The 25,726-nt window shown below is 38.4% G+C and overlaps 1 protein-coding gene across 1 annotated transcript in view; it reads right to left on the reverse strand.

The window, feature by feature from the left end:
• The window catches only part of CycA (cyclin A), a 214,866-nt gene that overhangs the window by 160,727 nt on the left and 28,413 nt on the right, over positions 1 to 25,726 (reverse strand). Inside the window, exon 3 of the mRNA XM_067143668.2 lies at positions 24,928 to 25,278. Within this exon, the coding sequence (XP_066999769.1) occupies positions 24,928 to 25,278 (351 nt within the window). The remainder of the gene's footprint in view (positions 1 to 24,927; positions 25,279 to 25,726) is intronic.

Raw genomic sequence — 25,726 nt, forward strand, 5'->3', positions numbered from 1 at the left:
TGACAGCAGGCAGCACTTCTAACTTATGAATAAGATATCCTGAGTCCACCCGGCTTTCGCTCCTGTAAAGCAAAGTTGGTCTGAAAATAGACCGATGTAAAGATAGTTTCGTCTGGGAGCTGACTTCCATCTTACAGAATACTGTTGATCGCAACTGCGAGCTCACTGCATTAGCTTTACTACACCTTGATTCAATCTCACTTACAATATTACCATCCTGCGAGAACACACAACCTAAATACTTGAAATTATCAACCTGCTCTAGCTTTGTATCACCAATCTGACATTCAATTCTGTTGAATTTCTTACCTACTGACATCAATTTAGTCTTCGAGGGGCTAATTTTCATACCATACTCATTGCACCTATTTTCAAGTTCCAAGATATTAGACTGCAGGCTATCGGCAGAGACTGCCATTAAGACCAAGTCGTCAGCAGAGGCCAAACTGCTTACTACATTTCCACCCAACTGAATCACTCCCTGCCATTTTATACCTTTCAGCAGATGATCCATGTAAACTATGAACAGCAAAGGTGAAAGATTACAGCCTTGTCCAACCCCTGTAAGTACCCTGAACCAAGAATTCATTCTAACATCAATTCTCACTGAAGCCCAATTGTCAACATAAATGCCTTTGATTGATTTTAATAATCTACCTTTAATTCCATAGTCCCCCAGTATAGTGAACATCTTTTCCCTCGGTACCCTGTCATATACTTTCTCTAGATCTACGAAACAAACATGACTGCCGATTCCTCTAGTAGCATTTTTTTTAAATTATTATTTATTTTTCAATTACCTGGCGCATACTGAAAATCTGATCCTGACAGTCTCTGTGTGGTCTGAAACCACACTGGTTTTCATCCAACTTCCTCTCAACAACTGATCACACCCTCCCTTCCAAGATGCCAGTGAATACTTTGCCTGGTATACTAAATGAGATGCCTCGATAGTTGTTGCAATCCTTCCTGTTCCCTTGCTTATAGATAGGTGCAATTGCTGCTTTTGTCCAATCTGAAGGTACCTTACCAACAATCCACACTAATTTTACTACTCTATGAAGCCATTTAATCCCTGCCTTCCCACTATACTTCACCATTTCAGGTCTAATTTCTTTCCATGCTGCTTGACCTAGCCTTTCCAGGTTATTACCAAAATCTTCCCATGACTTCTTTTTGGATTCAACAACTATTTGTTAGGCTCTGTTTCTTTCATTTACGTACAAATCCCTGTCTGCCTCAGCCCTTGTTTGGAGCCATTTATGATAAGCCTTCTTTTTACGTTTACAGGCTGCTCTCACTTCATCATTCCACCAAGATGTTCGCCTTTTCCCATCTTTACACACAGTTGTTCCTAAGCAATCCCTTGCTGTTTCTACTACAGCATCCCTGTATGCCACCCATTCACTTTCTATATCCTGAACCTGCTTACTGTCTACTGTTCGAAACTTCTCACTAATCATATCCATGTACTTCTGTCTAATTTCCTCATCCTGGAGATTTTCTACCCTTATTCGTTTGCAGACAGATTTCACTTTCTCTACCCTAGGCCTAGAGGTACTTAGTTCACTACAGATCAGATAGTGGTCTGTATCATCGAAAAATCTGCGAAAAACTCTTACATTTCTAACAGATTTCCTGAATTCATAGTCGGTTAAGATATAGTCTATTATGGATCTGGTACACCTAGCCTCCCATGTGTAGCGGTGAATAGCCTTATGCTTGAAGAATGTATTAACAACTAAAACCATAGTAGCACAGAAGTCCAGCAAACGTTTCCCTTTCCCATTAGCTTCCATATCTTCTCCACATTTACCAATCACCCCTTCGTATCCTTTAGTTCTATTCCCAACTCTCGCGTTGAAATTGTCCATTAGCACTATTCTATCCTTGCTGTTGACCCTGACCACGATGTCACTCAATGCTTCATAGAACTTGACAGCTTCATCCTCATCTGCACCCTCACATGGTGAATACACGGACACAATTCTAGTCCTGATTCCTCCAAGTGACAAATCTACCCACATCATTCGCTCATTTACGTACCTAACAGAAACTATGTTGCGTGCAATGGTATTCCTGATAAAGAGCCCTATCCTAGACTCTGCCCTTCCCTTTCTAGCACCCGTCAAGTACACTTTATAATCCCTTATCTCTCCCCTTACCCGAATATCACTTACTCCTAGCACATCCAAATGCATCCTCTTTGCTGACTCAGCCAGTTCTACTTTCTTTCTTCCATAAGCCCCATTAATATAGATAGCTCCCTATCGAATTCCATTTCGTTCGCCAAGTTGTTTCCAAGGAGTCCCTCGCCTGTCAAATGGGAGTGGGACTCCATTACTCCCATTGTCGGAGGCTTGCTTAAAATGTTCTGAGCTCGGTAAATTCATGAAGCAGGATGCTACCCTACTTGCACATAATCCAAGTGAGGATCTCTCCTCTAACAGGTTATGGACCACCGGTGAATTCTATAGCCCTAGCCGCCTGAGCACAAGGAGGGCCATGACTCAGAATATGTCCGAGATGCCAACTCCCATTCCATTGCAACCGGTATCCCGACTCTCAGAACCACTTACTAGGCAACTCAGCCGTTGCCCATGGTTCACGAACTAGGACGTGACTACAGTAACCCACAAACCTGAACCACTCTGCTGGTACAGTGTAAACTATATCTAAACATGAGAGGAAAGGATTATTAAAAGATGTGAAAAACACAAGAACAAATATGAAGACCTTTTCCAGTGGGGCTTATAAAAGAAGTGCAATGAAAGTCATGAAGAACAAATATGAAAACATGCACTGGGGCCAATAAAAATATTGAAGTATTATAGCAGATCACACTCTTTTCAATACAAATGTTAGTGAAAACCTTTTATTTCAGAGCAGTGCGTTATTAAACATTCTCGGGTCACACTCTTTGACAATGAATTGGATGTTACACTCAACCATGTGCGACTGGCAGGAATGACTTTGGCTGCCATTTTGAATCGAACAAAACTTCAACCAACTTGAGTGATTGAGTCGAAACTCGAAGGTGCGAGTAAGCAAGTTCAACATTCACGACCTCTGCGTGCTTCAAGATGCAGACGCCAGCCCACTTTCTGACAGATTTCAATTTTGTCTTCATTAGTAAGGAATTTCACAACTTTTGCCATATCTTCTTCTTCTTCTTCTTCTTCTTGCGTTCCGGCCTTCTAAGGACCACGTTACAATTTCAATTGTTCCTCCTTAGTTGTTCTTTCCTTTTCTTCCAGTATTCTTTCATTGTTTCACTGTGTTTCATTTTCCTGTCTTCAGTCCACTTTGTGCCTGTTTTCTTTTCCTTCCTCCCTTGGAATCCTTCCATTTGTAAGACTTTCTTCCTAAAAATCTTTCTTTCCAATAATTCTTCTTCTCGTATGTTGTTCCTTTCCAGGTCTTTCTTGACTTCTTGAATCCAGGTGGTAGTTGATTTCTTTTCCCAAAGGTACTTGAAGATTCGTTTAGTTAGTCTATTGTCATCCATTCTGTAAATGTGTCCAAGAAATAGCAATCTCCTTTTTCTTATTGTTTCTGATATGTTTTCTACGTTCTGGTAAATTTCATTGTTACTTCTTAATTTCCAAAACTCTGCAATTCTTGGAGGACCTAATATTTTCCTTAAAATTCTTCTTTCTAATATTTCTAATTTATCAAGCTTGTAGTTCAGTGCTAGACATTCGCTGGCATAAAGGCATTCTGGTTTCACTACTGTGTCGTAGTGCTTTATTTTAAGTTTCCTTGATAAGCACTTTTTGTTGTAAGTATTCTTAGTTATACCGTATGCTCTTTCCATCTTTTGTATCCTCTCCTCTATAGCAGATTTTTCGAAACCATTTTCTTGAATTGTCTCACCCAAATACCTTTTCTATTCGACCAATATCCGTTGCTAAAAACTTTGGGGCACTTTTTATATTCGTCAAAAATTTTGTTTTCTCGGCAGAGATTCTCAAGCCTGTCATGTTGGCTGTCTTTTCAAGGAGATTGACTTGCATTGCTGCATCTGTAAGGCTTTCTGAAAGTATGGCAAAGTCATCTGCAAATGCTAGGCAATTTATTGCAACACCTTTGTTCTTCTTCCCCAGCATGAGTGGCAATATTTTAGATTCTTTCAGTTTTTCATTCCAAATTCTTACAATTTTCTCCATGACACAATTGAAAAGGAGTGGAGATAGACCATCGCCCTGCCTGACACCTGTATTTATTTTGAAAGGTCGAGATACTTCACCCATAAATTTTACTTTCGAGATAGTGTCTGTAAGTGTTTCACGAATTAGGTTTGCCAATTTAGTTTTAACTCCAAATTCACAGATTACTTTATCTAGAGTTTCCCTATCAACAGAGTCAAAGGCTTTTTTAAAGTCAATAAATGTTACAACTATGTCTTTGGAGTTTATTAATCTGTGTCGAATTATAGATTTCAGGTTGAAAATCTGTTCGGAGCAAGATCTTCCTTCTCTAAATCCACCTTGATATTCACCCAATTGACTGTCCAGTGTCGATTTTACTCTATTTAGTAGTATTGTTGAGAATATCTTGTAAGCAACTGGCAAGAGAGATATACCTCTGTAGTTGTTGACATCCTGCTTGTTACCCTTCTTGTGTAATGGGTGTATTAGAGCCACTTTCCAATCCTCTGGGATCTTTTCTGTTTCCCAAATTTCTTCAAAGATTGTTTGTAGATCTTCTATAATTTTTGGTTCAGCCCATTTTAAAAGTTCAGCTGTTATGGAGTCTTCCCCACTAGCTTTGTTATTTTTAAGATTTTTTATTGCTTCCTTTATTTCTTCCGCTGTTGGAGGTGAATCAGCTTCTAGATTTTCCTGAATTTCTGAAAATTCTAATTTATGATTTGGCTCAGGGCAGTTCAGCAGGTGTTCGAAGTGTTTTGCCAGAATCTCACAATTCTCGGCATTGTTAAGGCCAATATTACCATTTGCATCTCTGAAGCAAATGCTCCGGGATTGATAACCTTTCAGGTTATTCTTAAAGGTCTGATAGAAATTTCGGGAGTTATTTCTTACAAAATTATTTTGCCATATCTATATATATAAAATATGAGTTTTGTCTGTACATTGCTCAGAATTTAAAAAGGATGGTATTTCCGTATCAGTCGTGTCCATAGTAACAAGGAAATGCCCTTTTTAATTTTCCGTAATTTTTATCTGTATGTATGTATGTATGTATGTATGTATGTACACGCACCACGAGAAAACGGCTGAAGAGAATTTAATGAAAATTGGTATGCATCGTCGGGGAATAAGTCGCTACAATCCAGGCCATAAATAATTTTATTCACGCTGAGAAAAATGGTAGTTTAGGGAAAGGTTTGAAATTTAATTCTGAAATATTTGTGTTATTATTGATCCTATCTTAATAAAAATCGATTTGCAAAGCCAGGGAATAAATCGCTATAATCTAGGCCATAAATAATTTTATTCACACTGAGATAAATCGTAATTTAGGGGAAGGCCTAAAATTTAATTCTCAAATCTATATATATAAAATAAGAGTTTTGTCTGTACATTGCTCAGAATTTGAAAAGAATGGTATTTCTGTATCGGTCATGTCCACAGTAACAAGAAAATGTATTTTTTACTTTTCCGTAATTTCTGTCTGTCTGTATGTATGTACACGCATCACGAGAAAACGGCTGAAGAGAATTTTATGAAAATCGGAATGTAAAGTCGGGTGATGAACCGCTACAATCTAGGCTATAAATTATTTTAATCACGCTGAGTGAAATGGTAGTTTAGGGGAAGGCCAGAAATTTAATTCTCAAATATTTATGTTATTAGTGGTCGTGTGTTAATGACAATGGCTAGACAAAGATGGAAAATAAGTCGCTACAATATAGGCTATACAAGCTGAGAAAAATGGTAGTTTAGGGGAAGGCCTAAAATTTAATTGTCAAATATTTATTTTATTAGTGGTCGTATCTTCACGAAAATTGGTATGCAAAGTCGAGGAATAGGTCGCTATAATCTAGGCTATCAATAATGTTATTCACACTGAGTAAAATGGTAGTTTAGGGGAAGGCCTGAAATGTGATATATATATATATATATATATATATATATATATATATATATATAAAATAAATGTTTGCCTGTACATTGCTCAGAATTTGAAATGAATGGTATTTCTGTATCTGTCATGTCTACAGTAACAAAGAAATGCATTTTTTTACTTTTCCGTAATTTCTGTCTGTCTGTACGATTGAACACGCATCAATAGAAAACGGCTGAAGAGAATTTAATGAAAATCGGTATGTAATGTCAGGTGATGAACCACTACAAGCTCGGCTACAAATTATTTTATTCACGCTGAGTGAAATGGTAGTTTAGGGGAAGGTCTGAAATGTAATTCTCAAATAAGTTATGTTATTAGTGGTTGAATCGATAAATACTACATAACTAACCTAACTTTAGTTAAGTCGTAAGTTAGTAGTTATCTAAGAAGTTATTAAATTTCCGATCAGTCATGACTTATACATTGTTACCGTACCGCATATAATCTGAGATATTCATGAATTTGGATTTTTGTTACTAAGTCCATATCAGCACCGAGTCACGAGAAAATGGGTAAACAGAATTTAGTGAAAATCAGTATGTAAAGTCTGAGAATAAGGAACTACAGTCTACGATATAATTTCGTAAGACACCCTAATATCAGAGTCGAAAAAACTAATGTGAAGGCCTGCAATACAGAAAGCTCATAAACTTTATCAACAATAACACTACATTGACCCTTGTTTGTTGTGATGTGCTTTTTGTCTTCTCTTTCCTCTCATCCCCGATAGATAGGATTACTGCAGTGTACGGAGGTTTTTTTAAATTTGCTTGACGTCGCACCGACACAGGTAGGTCTTATAGCGACGATGGGATAGGAAATGAATAGTGGTGTGAAGGATGCGGCCTTGGCTTTAAGGTACAGCCTGGTGTGACTGGTGTGAAAATGAGAAACCACGGAATACCATATTTTTTTTGCTGAACGTCGCACCGACACAGATATGTCTTATGCGACGATGGGATAGGAAAGGTCTAGGAAGTGGAAGGAAGCGGCCGTGGCTTTAATTAAGGTACAGTCCCGGCATTTGCCTGGTGTGAAAATGGGAAACCACGGAGAACCATCATCAGGGCTGCCGACAGTGGGGCTCGAACCCACCATCTCCCGAATACCATCTTCAGGGTTGCCGGCAGTGGGATTCGAATCCACTATCTCCTGAATGCAATCTCACAGCAGCGCGCCCCTAACCACACGGCCAACTCGCTTGGTCGTACCGACTGTAACAACCTGCCTGTATATTGGTGGGAAGTAGCTGGGGTGTAAGATAACTTTCTTCTTTAGCATGCCATTCCTCTGGTTCATACATTTTCTGATATATCTGGTACGTAGCACACTGGTTCATCATAGTATTCGAGCTATACAATCCCTACTCTGAGCCACTGATTGGAATGAGTAGTGTGCATATTTAACGGAATAATGACAGGAGTGTTCACAGCAGTCCGCGACCTGGTTATTCCAGCTCTGGAACTTTGGACTCTTAGATCGGCACCGTAGTACTCTTCGTTGAAAGTGAGAAAGTGTGAGGTTTTTCATTTGATCGAGTATTTTATATAATAACATTGCTTTCAATCGCTACATTCCTACTGACGTTTTTGTAATGACCTATGTTGAATTCAGTTAGGAAAACCATCAAGTCAGTCTTTCTGAGAATCCCGTACCGAAGCACGGGTACATCAGCTAGTATTTATGTTATTAGTGAACGTATCTTAATGAAAACTGGTATGCAAAGTCAGGGAATAAATCGCTATAATCTAGGCCATAAATAATTTTATTCACACTGAGATAAATGGTAATTTAAGGGAAGGCCTAAAATTTAATTCTCAAATATTTGTGTTATTAGTGGCCGTATCAAATATTACATAACTAAAAGTTAAATGGTTTTAAATTTCCGATCATTTGTCTTATACATTGTTACCATACTGCCTATGATCAGAGAGATATTCATGAATTTGGATTTTTGTTACCAAGTCCATATCAGCGCCAAGTCGCGAGAAAGTGGGTAAACAGAATTTAATGAAAACCGGTATGTCAAGTCCGAGAATAAGGAACTACAGTCTACAGTATAAATAACTTTATAAGATGCCCTAATATCACACAGTCGAAAGAAAACTAAATGTGAAGGCCTACAATATAGAAAGCTCATAAAATTGATCAATAATAGCATTACATTGACCATTGTTTGTGGTGTGCTTTGTGTCTTCTGTTGCCACTCATTTACAATAGATAGGATTACTGCTGCGTAGCGAGTATTTTTCTTAATTTGCCTTACGTCGCACCGACACAGATAGGTCTTATGGCGACGATGGGATAGGAAAGGGCTAGGAGTGTGAAGGAAGTGGGCCTTGGCCTTAATTAGGATACAGCCCCAGCATTTGCCTGGTGTGAAAGTAGGAAACCACGGAATACCATCTTCAGGGCTGCCGACAGTGCGGTTCTGTCGCGAGCACCGATTCGCAACACGTCCTTCCGTGGGAAATTATGGGGCGAGCGCATCGAACGAGATTCGATCCGTGACCTCCCAGTCAGAAATCCCTAATACTCATGAGTAGTTTAAGTGTAATATATAAAAGGAAGATACAGCAAGAAACAGTGGAAGTGAATGAGTAAGTGTAATAGAATATCAGTGCAGTGAATAAGTGCAGAATTGCAATTATGATTAAAAGCATTTCTTAAAGCTAGTCTCAACTTGGAACATTTCAGTGAGCTGAGAATGAGGCAAACTTGTGCAATCAGAATATTGGTCAGAGAAACAAGTAAACAGACTACAAGGTCATAGTTAGAAGCTTTTAGAGAATGGACCAGGAAAAGCAAACCTGTTGTTGGTCATGCAGCAAGGTGCCCTGTAAAAAATAAGAACGCACGCTGTGGTGCAATAATTCTTTCTAGAAAGAATCTCTGGAAGGTCACTAGTCACATGTACATCCATGAGACGGGTGGGACCACACTTGAAGTAACCAATAGGAAACTAACAGATCAGTAATGTGAGGGAACATAGTAGTAGGGGATGACTTGTTCCAGAAGCTCAGAGAAATGATAAAGGCGAGTGACAAGGGAACCTCTTGGTCATTCGGTCATTCTGTGTCATTCTGTCTGTAGTAATTCTTGTGTCATTCAGGGAGTTATTCTGTTAACATTGGAGAGGAACGTTCTCTTGGGAAGGGACGGACACTAGATCACTTGGCAGAGAAGAGACTCTGTAGAATAAAGTCAGTGAAGATAGCAGTATATGGAGTTAGTCAGATTAGGCAGTAGTTGAGCCTGCCATCAGTTAGTGAAAACAGCAGTATAAGAAGTTATTCAAATTAGGCAGCAATTAAGACTGTCAAGCAGTAGAACTGGTTAGCAGTGTCCCACAGGGTAAAGTACAGAGACAGTACTTAGAGAGCTCACCGAGTGTTCGAAGGAGACTGTAGCTTCAGTTAGTATTTACCTTAGAGTTCTGTGTTCGAGTCCTGAAACTGTCAGGGAAGATTCAGAGGAACACCACAACGAGGATTCAAGAGAGAAGCAAGAAGAAAGAAGCTTCAAAACCCGAGATAAGTATCAACCAGTTAAGAAACTTTAAAGACTGAAGGGAATTTATAAATGTTGTGAAGTGAATCATAGAAGTGTGTGTATTTTCCAAGGAAGTCAGAAGACTGATAAACTGGTTATTTAAAAGTAATATTGAGAAGAGAATAATTACAAGTGTGATGTAATATTATTGGAAGGGTATATTTGATAGTTTGTTTAAATAAATTAGACTAAGAATTTAATGGTGTCAGAAAGTGTCTTATATAAAGGTCAATCTGATATTCAAACCCAAGTCCTCAGCCTGTCCTGTTCATAGAATACGACAGTTCGAATCCACGATCTCCCGGATGCAAGCTCATAGCTGCGCACCCCTAACCACACAGCCAACTCGCCCGGTCATACCGAGTGTAACAGCCTGCCTGAATCTAAAGTAGCTGGAGAGTTAGATAACTTTCTCCCTTAGCATGTCATTCCTCTGGATCATAAATTTTCTGATACTACTGGCATGTAACACACTGGTTCATTCATCATAGCATTCAAGCTATTCAATTCCTACTCCGAGGCACTGATTGGAATGAGCATTGTGCATATTTAAAGGAATAATGGCAGAGGAGTATTCACAGCTGTCTGCGGTTTGGTCATTCCAGCTCTGGAACTTTGGACTGTTAGATCAACACCATAGTACTGTTTGTTAAAAGTGAGAAAATGTGCTGTTTTTCATTTGATTGAGTATTTTATATACCATTGCTTTTAATCGCTACTTTCCTACTGACGTTTTTTAATGACCTATGTTGACTTCAGTTAGGAAAACCACATGGTCAGTCTCTCTAAGAATCCAATCCCATAGCGAAGCATGAGTACATTAGCTAGTCCCTAACTATCACAAGACAAATATGCACCACACTAGTCAATTTCAAACAATTATGTTCCTCATCCAGTTGTAGGCTACGTTCCTAATCCAGAGTTGTAGGCTATCGTATCACGTGACAAAGATTCGGTACACTTCACTGCACCACTCAAGACAAAATAAATTTCTAACTTCTGAATGGAATGCAAAATACAAGCACAAATAGGCTCACTGTGTTATTCAGCAACCTCGCTGCTAACCAGCAAGCAAAACTGAACATTCCCGAGGCTAATCGCTTGCTCCCCGAAAGTGCAACTTATCCTGAGAAGTTCAGAAATTCAACGCCGTTTCTTGCAATCATGTAACTGTGGCGACTGCTCTTTCCTGAGAAATCATGTTTCTTTCACTATACTCCGCACGGCCTTACTTCTAAATTGAAGTTTCGCAAAACAAATGAGCATCGCCTTCCCTCTGTTGCCAGCGCGCTATGCCTGCGAGAACAGCTAATGCAATATAACCGCGGTAAACAGCCCTTTTGAATTGTAATACAGTACTCACAAAAACGAATGAATATGGATTGAAAACAAATTCACAAGAACTACACTTTTAAACAATATCTGGCACTATAAGAGAATATATTAACAATAAAAGAGAATGAGGAAATAACACATCATTAACGGCTAATGGCTGGCACAGAAAGGAGGTTATGGCCTACAAAGGGAACACACTACAGATCTCAGAGTCACTGGAACCCTCCAACAATATGAAAAACACACTAAATATTGAAGGAAAATGCAAAAGATCGTGAACCGTACCGAATACCAAACACGCTGAGCGAGATAGGTTAAACACGTGGCGAATGTAAATATTAGAGTTGGCAACTAAGTTTCAAGATCGTGCTCTGCCGATATAAATCGATATGAATGGCAGCTTGGGATTGGTTGGATGTCTATGCTTCAGTGCATAACCACCAGACAGAGGCAGAATCTGCTAAAACGTCAATTTAGAAGTAGAGCTGTACGGAGTATAGGGATGACAAATAACATTTTCAGGACTAGGAAAAATGTGATCTTGCTAAACGGTAATGGCTAAAATTCGAGACGCGATAAGCGAGGTATTTTTATATAGATTTGATACGATTAGAATCGGGACTCCGCATGTACGGTGTGTTACGCGTAAAACTGTAACCATGAGGAATGCACTAACGAGGTTTGACTGTACTCCTTGAAGGTTATAAATTTCATAGTTGGTTCCATATTGAGAGATTACACATAAAATAAACACAAATTTTTTTTATACCATAGTCCTAAAATTGAATAATTATCTCAAAATTGAATAAAATAATCTCGAGTTGACAATAGTCCAAGGTAGCACATTTAAAAATTGGTTTATGTCTGATTTTAAACAATGTCCAATGTTTCTACCAAGTTCTAGAAGATATAAAGTTCAACATTGGCGCAGAGGGAATTATTTTGTCCAATAAATCCACAACAGAGGTTAAATGTTGACAAAACTGTTGGACATATCTTGTGGTAGATTGAAATCTTATGTTACAAAGGAGCAATCCCAATTCAATAGGAACCAAATGAACCTTGCGCAATGTGAAACAAGCTTGCCGGTTGAGTGCAACTAACTCTGTCAACTCTAGATTATTTTATTCAATTTTGAGATAATTATTGTTTAATATTGTAATTTTACGAGACACCAAAGAGATTTTATTTGTCACTGTTCAACATAACTTTGCTACATCTACAACAGTTCATATTTTCACCATTTTATATGTATATAATTCCACCACATCCCCAGTCCATTCTTTCATGTCTCATCTCACCGCATAACTCTGTTTTAGGACTATGGTATCTATATATATAAAATAAGAGTTTTGTCTGCACATTGCTCAAAATTTAAAAAGGATGGTATTTCTGTATCAATCATGCCCATAGTAACAAGGAAATGCATTTTTTAATTTTCCGTAATTTCTGTCTGTCTGTATGTATGTATGTATGTATGTATGTATGTACACGCATCACGAGAAACGGCTGAAGAGAATTTAATGAAAATCGGTATGTAAAGTCCGGGAATAAGTCGCTACAATCTAGGCCATAAATAATCTTTTTCACGCTGAGAGAAATGGTAGTTTAGGGGAAGGCCTAAAATTTAAATCTCAAATATTTGTTATTAGTTGTCCCGTCGTAAATAAAATCGGTATGCAAAGTCGGGGAATGTCGCTACAATCTAGGCCATAAATAACTTTATTTACGCTGAGTGAAATGGTAGTTCAGGGGAAGGCTCAAAATTTAATTCTCAAATATTTGTGTTATTAGTGGTCTTATTGACAATTACTATATAAATAAAGTTACATAGTATTAAATTTTCGATCATTTATGTCTTATACATTTTGACCGTACCGGCTATGATAACGGAGATATTCATCAATATGGATTTTTGTTGCTAAGATCATATCAGCGCCATCACAAGAAAATGGGTAAACAGAATTTAATGAAAATCGGTATGTAAAGTCGGGGATTAAGGAACTACTGTCTACGCTATAATTAATTTTGCAAGATGGTCTTATATTACAGAGTCGAAAGAAAACCATGTGAAGGCCTACAATACAGAAAGCTCATAACATTGATCAACAATAACATTACATTGATCATTGTTTGTTGTGATTTGCTTTGTGTCTGTTGCCATTCATCTCCGATACATGGGATTACTGCTGTATACAGAGTTTCTTTTTTAAATTTTCTCAACGTCGCGCCGACACAGATAGGACTCATGGCGACGATGGGATACAAAAGGGCTAGGAATGGGAAGGAAGCAGCCCCTACGTTAATTACGTTACAACTCCAGCATTTTCCTGGTGTGAAAATTGGAGACCACAGAAAACCATCTTCAGGGCTGTCGACAGTGAAGTTCGAACCCACTACCTTCCGGATCCAACCTCACAGCTATGCGCCCCTAACCGCACAGCCAACTCACCCGGTCGTACCGAGTATAACAGCCTGCCTGAAAATTGGCGGGAAGAAGCTGGGGAGTTAGATAAATCCCTGATACTATTGATACGTAACAAACTGGTTCATCATAGCATTCGAGCTATTCAATTCCTACTCTGAGGCACTGATTGGAATGAGCCGTGTGCACATTTAACGGAATAATGGCAGAGAAGTGTCCACGGGGGTCTGCGGTCTGATCATTGCAGCACTGGAACTTTGGACTGTTATCAAGGGTTATGAATTTCATGTTCTTCATATGTTATTTGGACTGTTAGATCGGCACCGTAGTACTGAGCCGTATCCTGCCGGCCCATAATAATAATTGGAATATTATTTGACCAAACATGTGAAATTTATTCATAAAAGTTACAGTCTAACATGTTAAAGCATCGTATCCTAAGATAGTTGATACCGGATGTTGAGCAAGACAGTAAGTCGCTGGATGTTGCTTCATATTTCTGTATGACCGTGAGATAGGATAGCGTACCCAAGCGCTGGCAAGGATCGACACGTGTATTAGATGCTGACCAAGCAAGATATTTCAGCCAATGGGAACTTAGGGATTTGGCAAACCTGGAGGCTACACCGCGCCAAATCTTAATTCCAGGATGACCAACGTGCTCTGTGGATAAAGTCAGTTTCTGTAAGAGATCGGTTTTCCACAGTTTCTGAAGTCAGATATATTTGGAAATGTATTATAAAAATTGGTGGAAGAGATTTGCTAGTGTTTGAGCTGTGTTTTGTAAATATATCACAATAAGTATTATGTCATCATACATGACGAACTCTCTGATTGGTGGTTGGTTCAGACACCCGGGAACCCCAGCATTATTGGCGTCACCGAAGCCCCCTCAGTAACTCTTTTTTTTTGCTAGTTGTTTTACGTCGCACCGACACAGATAGGTCTTACAGCGACGATGGGACAGGAAATGGCTAGGAGTGGGAAGGAAGCGGCCGTGGCCTTAATTAAGGTACAGCCCCAGCATTTGCCTGGTGTGAAAATGGGAAACCACAGAAAACCATTTTCAGGGCTGCCGACAGTGGGATTCGAACCTACTATCTCCCGAATACTGGATACTGGCCGCACTTAAGCGACTGCAGCTATCGAGCTCAGTTCAGTAACTCTTAGCTCTGGAGAGCGTCATTCTGTGGAAAAGATTTGAACAGTGCGGATGCATTAACTCTGTGACTGGTGATCGTGATTAACGTGGTGTTATTCCAGTAATAGTAACTGGTCCTCGTTGATACTTTAAATTGTGCAGTTGCTATAATTTACTGTACTTGAGCAAATGAAATAGTATAATTTTGACAGAGTTTACTTTCAATTGATAAAGACTGTGTTCAGTGACCGCTGAGTAACAAGTGTAGTGGAAACGTGCCATTGTTTCACTATTTCGCGACGGGCGCGTATTCGCGTGGAACTTCCGTACCGAACCGTGGGCTGTTTTTTTTTAAACTGTATTTTTACCCTTTAAGTGAAGTGTGTTATATATATGTGAATCAGTGTGTTAGCTGATCTGGTAAAAAGAAAGGGTATTTCGGCTCGCAGCATTAAGCAGCGAAGAGATTATCAATTGTAGTCTTCTGTGTTCCAGTGAATTATTTTCCAGCAAAATGATGGATACGCCTGTAGAGGAAGGAAGTGCATTCCCACATGTTAATGCTGTGATTAACATGGAGTAGACCCATAAATTAGTGGGGATGTAAGCTGCTATCCTGGTTTCCCGAGAGTCGTGTATATACAGTAAGGCGCATGTATTATTTACGGCATAATATGCAAGTTATGTTAAGGTACTAGGGCAGTGTAGATAGAATTTTAATTTTCATTCAAAGTAAGCCTGACGGCATGTGTTTGTTTAAATTTTGTTACTATGATAGATTCGGATACGAGAATAATGCATGTTTATTTTATTTTCATTTTGCTTTATGAGTAGATGTTTGGGAAAATGAGGGATTGATAGGATCAGTTGTTTATTTGAGTATGATACTTAGCGTAGGATATTCCGAGTTATCCTTGTATATAGGCTAGAAGGGCTAGATCGACAGGTTCATTTTTATATTACGTCAAACACGTATCAATTCATTTTATTTCGGTTATTCAGAGAGACAGGTATAGCTATTTTGCATGATGCATGGTTTTACAGAAGCTGCCAGAAGGAGCTGCAGAACGTCGTCGTTAAATTAAGATCTTTGAAGTTAAGTTGGATTCTGTTTGCCTGATGGTCTGCCAAGGACTCGAACTGCGTCTCATTATGTGGAAAGACCAGTGGGATTCATGAGGAATAATGAGATAACAATTGCATGCTGAATTATAATGTATTGGTGCAGGCTGATTGTATGCCTGACAAGATAAAGAGTATTGTGCAGATGTGTGTGCCTGCCTAGTGTCTTCTGAGTGTTTATTATGATCAGAATGGACAGTGTTAATTCCAGACTATTGAGTCTGATGTTAAATGGCCCAAGCATGCTAAGAAGGAATGAATATACGGGAGTTTCCGTGTAGTTGATGAAAGGCGTTATCTCATGGCAAGCTGATTCCTGGCCTGTGTTATCTGTATGTGTGAAAGAGACAGTATTTCCTTGTGGCGGCCTCGGGAAACAAAATCCAATCTTTAGCATAGTGGAGTTCAACATTTCTTTACAGCTCGTAATCTACCCGGAAGTACATGACGGATGACCGCGCTGTTGAGCGCTCAAACGCAGCAGAAGGAGGCAATGTTGCCCATTGCTTTCTTCATGATATCAAGAGTTATTTATATGTTTTTCCCTTACAGGATGATGTTTTACATTATTATTTGTGATTGTATACCTTGTCTCGTTTTTAAAGGGAACAGCCTGAGTGCTGAAGTATTGTTGGTTTATCTAGTTCTGTCTAGATTTTTTGTAGTGAACCGGGATTCACATTAGAAGCAGTGTAGCATTTAAGACTTTATTCGATATCCGATGTATATATATGTTTAGTTTGATTATTTGAATTGCTGTAAATATAGTGTAGGATTTGCCCCTAGTATTTTGCATAACTTACCTAGCGTCCATTGCGTCTTAATTATTTTTCTTTCCGTCGTAATTTTTCTTATAATGTAACTTTTATTTTACGGAAATAGTTTGACGACTCTCGGGATTAACTCTGAAACCGTATCGTTGGGTTGCGATAGTGTGAAACTCCATACGGAAATACCACATGGCAGTGTTTGCGTACACTTGTTGCCATACAACATAAACATTGGACTATAAGAAGAAACTCAGTCTTGATTTATATAAATGTTCTTTGTTGAACTTGTTTTTTTAATGTCAAATTTGTATAATCATTCAATTAACGTTTTTAATTTCGACTTATTTCAATACTTTGAGTTTATTTTTTTACAAATTATTATTTTTCTTGATTTTATTGTTTTCATGTGATATGATCGGGGATATTTATTAATAAATCCATCTTACCCCTTATGATTGTTTCTCATTCGTGTTATACCTCCATTTCCTGTTATTGATTGCTATTTAGAGTAGAACTTCGACTTTTTATCCTGACCCAATCGACAACCAACCCACACTCTGCCCAACCCTGAGTTAGTCGGATGTTCATACAGGAATGGAGGCATCGTCCTAGAGGGTATTTACCCCTGGGTACGGTACAGTACTGTTGGTTAAAAGTGAGAAAATGTGTGGTTTATTAATTTGATCGGGTATTTTATATAATATTGCTTTTAATCACTACATTCCTTTTGACACCTTCAGGTAGGAAAACCACAAAAACAGTCTTTATGACAATCCCGTAGCGAAGTACGGGTACATCAGCTAGTACACTTGTATATCTTGGCTAGGCTGATGATGGTCCTTATAGGACCGAAACTAGTACCTTGTAATAGCCCATTGTAATGTTTTTGTAACCATCACATGATTGTCAAGTATTGAGAAGGTGGATTAAAAATTTTTGTATTTATTTTATGTGTACTTCGTGAAGCTGTTATCCTTTCTCAGAACAGCAGATTGTGTATTAAAAATGTCTTATTTTAGGTGCCTTCATAGAAAGAAATCTAAAGGGCTTAAATCAGGGGATCTTCAGTATTCCCCTTTCTACCAATCGTGTATTAGAGAAATTTATTACTAAGCCACCATCAAACATTCTGGGCATAATGTGATAGCGCTGCATCATGCTGGAATGCAAGAAAGTTTTCATTTAAAGCAACTCTTACCGTTCTCAATCTTGCTGATTTTTAAATTTCTTCATGAAATGAAAGGATTAATAACATTAACATTTCTAGATACATAGCATTGTTGAAATGGTCCACCTCCGTAGCATAACTGTTAGTGCTATCAGCTGGTTTCCTTCCCAGCACTGCCAGAGATTTAAGAAAGGCAGGCGGGCTGATATGTTATTAAAATGGTTCATGCAGCTCACCTCGAATGAGTGTCTGAAATGGGCTGAACCACCTCAGAACAAGGACACTTATTCAATCATCATTCCAGTACCTACAATTTGATTTACAGAACCGTTAAAGGTAATGTCTGAGCTCGATAGCTGCAGTCGCTTAATTGCGGCCGGTATCCAGTAATCAGGAGATAGTGGATTCGAATCCAACTGTTGCCAGCCCTGAAGATGGTTTTCCGTGGTTTCCCATTTTCACACCAGGCAAATGCTGGGGCTGTACCTTAATTAAGGCCACGGCCGTTTCCTTCCCATTCCTATCCCATCGTCACCATCAGACCTGTCTGGATCAGTGCGATGTAAAGCAAAAAAAATAAAAATAAATGTGTACCCATTACAAAAACAAATATTTCATAATCATTCAGAGCATTCTCTTAGTCCCTCTGACACGATTGTATCTGCCAAAATTGGACTCCTCGGTCAAATACATCTCCAATAATTTTTATTTTTACATTTTTCAAGTTTATTTTTGTGCAAAAACACAGAATCTGATAACAAAAATGGGGGTTTCTGTTAAAAAAGTTGATCTTGAAGCAGAGGTGCCAACCTTTGAAGTGGGTTATCAGTAATCCCATTTTAACCCCCCCCCCCCCCCGGCAAAATGCTTACGAGTTTAATACAAAGCACCCCGTTTGCTCTTTCCTACAGCAATCTATTCTAAAGTATATCATATTACACAATAAAATTTGCTCATTACCTGTTCTGCGATAAAAAATTCTTTGGAGCTTGTTTCGCACCCAGCAGCTGCTTTTCGGTGTAGGTTTTCTTGAAACATACTTCCCCCTGAGATGACATTTTCGTCTTCAGAACCATAAGCGATTCCAGTGTAGATGTACTTAACGTAGGCCTGAATTCTGTCTGATTTTTCCTTACACTGAAAACTCTTTCTGTGGGAGAGTTACTATGAGGTACACTTAGTACTGCAAATACAACATTACTTAAGGTTTTATAATTAATTTGTCCACTTTCATTTTTAAGCTCTTCAGTGTTGCCCCAATTCACATCAATGTTAGGTCCATGTACAATGTATTCAGGGAAAGTATCACACTGGTAAACTGCAAATTCATCTTCAAGTTTGTCATGTTCACTTTCCTTGACCAAAGTTGGGAATCTTCGAACAAAATATTCAAGAGATGAATAGGAAACCTTAATTCTGAGAGAGATGTCTACAACTTCGGCATGAAGAAATTCATCATCAAGGGGAAATTTCCTGATAATGTAACTGCAAGCTGCCATATAAAACTCTCTGACAGAATTATAAAACATGTGTTCATCACAATCATTATCTTTCAAGTATGCCCTAGCTTTTGCTCCAATTCCCAAGTCCTCATTGGCTTTCTGGTATTTCCTCCTCTTGAATTCAACACTCAAAAGGGAGGTAGATTCTAACTGAAGAGAACATGGCTGAACACGTCTGACCAATTGGTCAGTTAAAAGACCAGTAAGTTTCCTCCTAAGATGATGTATGGCTGGAGCATCTTGTTGCAGAAATATATTCACAGAGTTAGAAAGAGGAAGTGAACTCTGAAGAAAGTAGCAAAACAGTTGTGTGTGGGTCTTGTATGAAAGATTTCACAGTTTCCAACTGCCTGGTGGTCTCATTTTTATGGTGGGTCTCACTACAAAACATGTGTGTCAAAGCTTCCCACTACTTAAGAACTCTATCAATGGACTGAAGAAGCGAGAGCCAATGGGTGCTAACATATTTCAAAATTTTGTGACCCTCTGTGCCACAAACAGCCTAATAAACTTTCAACGTGTCTTGCCTTTTAGAACTCTTTTCAAGACAGTAATATAACTGAACCAAAAAGGTCTCTACATTGACTGGCAATTGGGCTGCTGCATTTAGTGCACAGATGTATGAGATGACGTGAACAATCCGGGACATAAACAGAAGAATGCCTGTCCTTCACAAATTTGGCAACACCTTTATTCGTATCTATCATTAAGTATGCATTGTCAGATGAAAAAGAAATGCAATTTTCCCATGGAATGCCTAAAAAAGACAATTCATTATTAATAACAGAAAATTCTCTCACCTGTATTGTCGGTACTCTCTAACAATGACAATAGATGAGTTGATATTTGGCCTCTCTGAGCATTAAAGAAAGATACAACTATAGGATCAAGTTTAACTGCATTTGAATCCGCACTACCATCAGTAGCCAAAGAAAAAGGCGTTATTTGCAAAAGTTCACGTATTTCCTTTTTTGCCTCAGATGCCGTGTATTGAACCAAAGCAGAGGTTTTAGTTCTTGCACAACCATATTTCTGAGATAACTTAGAGTCGGGGAACATTAATCTAAACAAATTTCCAGCGTGATCTGAATCTGATAACGGAATATTATGCTCCAAAAGAAATGTGAACAATAATTCGGCATTTGTCACCGCAGTTTCATTACTTTTTACGAACAACAATGAAACAGACTGCTTTCGTAATTTTGATTCACCGTATGTGTGATGTTTCTTGGATTCTATGTGTCTTCTGCAATCATTCATCCACCGTGAGCCACAGAGAAATCACACGAACACACACTGCAGAACACGTGGTTTTCACTAACACGTGAGGCAAGTAAGCACGGCCATTCCTTTGTGTAACCGTCTCGATATTTCTGTAACACTGCTGTCTTCTTAGAAGATGCAATTTGACAATTGCTCTGCTTCATTTCACAAAACCTATCACTACTTTTCGAATCAACGTCTAGGATAATTAGAATTGAAATGCGCTAAATATACCACTCGTTCTACGCACACAACAAACCGTGCACTGGAGAACAGCAGAGCAAGGAGTAGAGCCTACCTCACGGCCGACTTGATACGTCATTCCCGCGTCATTCTAGCTAAGAGAGTAGCATATATCTATGTAGCTGGGCGTGATTTCACAACGCTCGCGAAGTGACGACCAAATAACTGCCTAATATGTTTAGTTGCCAACTTACAATGAAACGAGGAGGGTTGACCAGTAATTCTCTAAGGGATTGAACATTCTTTTACTTCTTTCCTTTTTTCGCAGAAATTAATTTTTATCGTGAAAATGTTGCTTTTCCGTAATAATTTCCCCCTCGACCATAATGCCGTATGATATAGATGTTTATCGCGAAGTGAAATCCGTAATCATTACGGACAATCCGTAATAGTTGGCACCTCTGTTGAAGTAACCTTGAAAACCTTTATTAAATAAAATGTAGCTAAAATCATTGTTTTCCCCCTCAAACATCTCCCATAAATTATTTCCTTGAAAACATGTTACTTTCGAGATAAGCAGCTGGAAAGTTTTGAAGGAAAAACTGCATACAGTAGGCGCTCGCTAATCAGACATGTCTTAAACCATTAAGTTGTCCGATTACTGGAAGGGTCCGACTATTGGAAAATTTAAAAACACACAAATTGATTAGGCTATAGAGTTTAATATAAAGTAGGGTAACATTTATTGAAAAACTATATTTAAAATTAAGTAAAATAATATTTTTGTTAGTTGTTTTACGTCGCACCGACACAGATAGGTCTTATGGAGACGATGGGACAGGGAAGGGCTAGGAGTGGGAAGGAAGCAGCCGTGGCATTAATTAAGGTACAGCCCCAGCATTTGCCTGGTGTGAAAATGGGAAACCACGGAAAACCATTTTCAGGGCTTCCGACAGTGGGGTTCGAACCTACCATCTCCCGAATACTGGACACTGGTCGCACTTAAGCGACTTCAGCTATCGAGCTCGGTAAAATAATATGTATTATTAGTATGTTCTGTTCTCAACATGTTTAAATTTTACTGTAAATGAAAAAAAAAAAAACCTTATCTATAGTAGATTGTTTCTTCCTTTTATACATTTTCACAAGTACATCACTCTTCAACTTTCCTAATGCAGTTAAAAGTGCTGGTTGCTGTGGAGTTTTCTTCTCCCCATTTGATACACGTTTCAATGGCAGAGAACGCATTTTCAGTTTTTACAGTTGTCCTTGTAACACCTCGAATGAGTCTTCAGCTTCTTCTCAGTTTGATGAATCTAGCTCTGCTATAATTTCATCAGTTATTGCCTCCTGAAAGTCAATATTTTCACCACACCTATCTTGAATGTCGACTCGAAGCTCAGTGCCTTGGGCCTGCTTTACTGCTGACTAGCAGGTCTGCTAATGGCATTAAATATTCTGGATCAAAAGAATCTTGCCCTTCTTCAGCTGAGTCCAGTGAAGGCCACAACTTCTTCCATGACGATCTTATTGCTGATGGAGGTACAGTATCCCAGGCTGCTGCAACCATAAACAGTGAGTCAAGTTGATAGATTTCAAAGTCACAGTGATATTACAGCTAAAAGCCTCAAGCAAAAGTTTTTTCTTTTTTTACCTCTTTTTCACCATTTCAACTGTTTTGGTCCATTGGTTGTAACAGGGGAGTGCAGTTTGGAGGCATGAAAAGAGCCCTAATGTTTGACATTAACACATCATTTGGTCCATGTCCTGGTGCATTATCGACGAGTAGCGCCTTTTCAGGTAAATTTATTTTTTTGAGAAACGAGCGTACTTGCGGTACAAAATCAGTATGGAACCATTCATGGAAGATTTCTTTTATCATCCATGCCTTATTTTGACCTTTATAAGTGCCAGGCAAATTTACATTTTTAAATGACTGCAGATTCTTAGCCTTATGAAGGAAGTTTCAATTTGTGTGTTCCAGTGGCATCTGAGCAGGGTAAATTGATTATTTGGTCTTTTGGAACTTTGAAACCAGGTGCACAAGCTTCATTTTGATGAACATAACTTTTTTTTGTGGCAACAATTTCCAAAACAATCCACTTTCATCTGCATTGTACACCTGGTCACCCGTCATCTACATGCTCTAGAAAAATTTTAATAAACGGTTCTACAGCTGCATCGTCACTAGACAATATTTCTCCGGTCACAGTCAACAGACAAATACCATACCGCACTTTAAATTTTCCAAACCAACCATCACTTGCTTTAAAATCTTTTCTATACATTTTGTTACAAAAAATTAGATTTTTCTTTTAACAATTCAACATTAATGGGGGTGTGGTGAACACATCCTTTTATAAACCAAGAGTAAAGTGCTTCTTCCATCTCAGAAAATTCACCTGCTTTCACAGTTTGCCTTCAGCATCTTTTATAAACATCTCAATATTCTCTCTGCTACTCTTGATCGAGTAGATGGTAGTGCGCAGAATATTATGTGTTCGAGCTATGTTAGCAACCTTCTCTCCCTTGACAACTTTCTTAAAATCTCCATTTTAACACTCAGTGTTAGTCTCTCATGTTTCCGTTTGACCGTTGACATTTCACAAAAATCTACTTTAACTGTAGATTATTGTACTTTTATTTACGTAAACTTCCTTTAAAACTAAAGAGACAGAACTAAACTGTAACAATCGCTTAACAGTTAAGTACACATGCATTAAGGTTATGGTGCTACACTTCGCTAAGACTGACCGACACTGCCTAATAATAAGCTATCTGTAGTGGCACCAAGCAACAGGAGTAGTAGGGGTGGAGTGCAATAAACTTGCTTTTGTCCGATTACGGAGCAGTCGCCCACCACCAAAACCGTCCAACTATAAAGCTGACCATTCCCACACTAAAAGCATTCAAAACTCCCGATTACTGGAAATGTCAGACTAATGAACGTCTGATTAGCGAGCGCCTACTGTAATTTGATGATTAGATTTGATGTCAGATGCAGCCTTGCTACTGATTATCAAAGATGACAAGTTTCATACAATTTTTAAGTTTAATTTACTGTTCACAGTACAAACACCATAATGGCAACGCTACACCCTTGTTACCAATTGCTTTTATTCACACCACAAAGTAAAGTGCAAACCTAAATAGAAAAAGTGCAATGCAAAAACATCTTCGATCTCATGGATGTTTAGGAATTCGCTATGGGTCACCTCAGCAACATAGCGTAACCTCGCACTCGATCAACCAAATAAGTAAACACATAACACGATTTCATATTTAAAATGGCAATTTATCTTTATCATCATCATCATTTGTTTTGCCTTTTGACAGGTCCAATCAAAACTGTGACCTCCCTATCTCTGTCTTGCTCCCACATGAAAAATACCTGCGCATGCCCTTCCTTTCCTTTTCTAATGTCTAATAGCTGGCCCCTTCCACTTAGTTGTTTCCCCTTTACCATCCCTACTCGTAATCAGGAATCATGTCTTAGATTATGTAAATTTATCATATAAAAATCAATAATTTGTCAAAAAGTCTTGTATATCTGAAAAAAAAACCTTTAACTTTTTGAAGGATTTAAGTTGCAGAGCATTATCCATATCAAGGGTGAAAAGAAACCTTATGTTATAAGCTGGGGGCATGTGGCCTTGTTTTACACACACACACACACACACACACACACACACACACACACACACACACACACACACACACACACACACACACACACACACACACACACACACACACACACACACACACACACACACACACACACACACACACACACACACACACACACACACACACACACACACACACACACACACACACACACACACACACACACACACACACACACACACAAAAAAAAACCTTTGGAGTGACCAATCCGCAATCCAGACCCGTCTTCGTGTTATAATTACTTAATTGTAGGGGAACACCAGACATGTGATGAACAGAAAAAATCCATTCAGAATGCATTTGATTTGATCATGTCAGTAATTTGTGATTCCTGAACCCACCTCTTTCCAGTTTTAACTCTTAACTTAGAACTGTTGGGTTCTTCAGTCTATGAAAACTAATTTTAACCTAACAGTTATAAATAAATTCACTTCCATAATACAGAGGAGAATTTCACATCACACTTACGAGACAAATATCTCCCCGCAATGAAAATGATGACATACACACAGACATTCTGGAATAACTTGTTATCTCTACCTCATCTGATCACTTGTCTCCTCTGTGAGCCTACTACACATATCAGTAACTGCAAACTAAATAGGGGGTAGGATGTTTGGCTCATCCTGTAGATTATTGTAATAATGTTTCTACTCCTTACAAAGATGACTAAGTGACCATACCTCAGCTTGCTTCAAGTACAAGTGGATATCTTCTCTATATTCCTCAATCTGAAAATACTGTTGAGCAACATCTTTGCGTTTCGTTTGTTTAACTTCCGTTTCAGTAACCGATTTATCCACCACCATGGGTGAGCCTTCCCAATTTTCCTCAAAAAGTGAGTCATCTTGTTCATGTATATCATGAAGGGGAAGGCGATGGAGAGCAGTAATTGTTTCCGGAAGGTCAACTTTTGGAGATGGAATTTTTGGTTCACTTTGTGGAACATTTTCACTTGTACTGTCTATATAAATTTCAAAAGCGTCTCTTCTGTTTTCAGCATCAGGCTTCTGTTTCAAGATCTTTGGTTCATCCTAAGGGAAAAAAATACCATTATCAGAATACTGAACCATTTCAACAATGAATAAATACAAATACAGTTGCAATAATAATTTTCTTTTCTACACTGGGAAAACAAAATACAGACCTGCCAACTTTCAAAAGTCAAAAATTAGATCTTTTATGGCATGTTTCTACATGTTAGGACACATCATTCAAGACGTAACTTTGAAGAATATATAACATTATACTACTCAATTACATAATTTCTCTTATTTTTTTATTGATTGATTGATTTATTTATTTATAGGTACTGAAATGTTGCATGTATCTGAGCTTTAGAACACATGACTCTTCATTGTCACTGCCTTAGGCCTCTTCAGAAATTTATGAACTAGATTTATGCTCAAAGCACTGGCATTGTTGAAAAAGTTTTAAAGTTTAATTTTTTTCCAGAATTCATTTTCGGGAAACTTTATCTGA

Source organism: Anabrus simplex, chromosome 3 (genome assembly GCF_040414725.1).
Source record: "Anabrus simplex isolate iqAnaSimp1 chromosome 3, ASM4041472v1, whole genome shotgun sequence".
Classification (NCBI taxonomy): domain Eukaryota; kingdom Metazoa; phylum Arthropoda; class Insecta; order Orthoptera; family Tettigoniidae; genus Anabrus; species Anabrus simplex.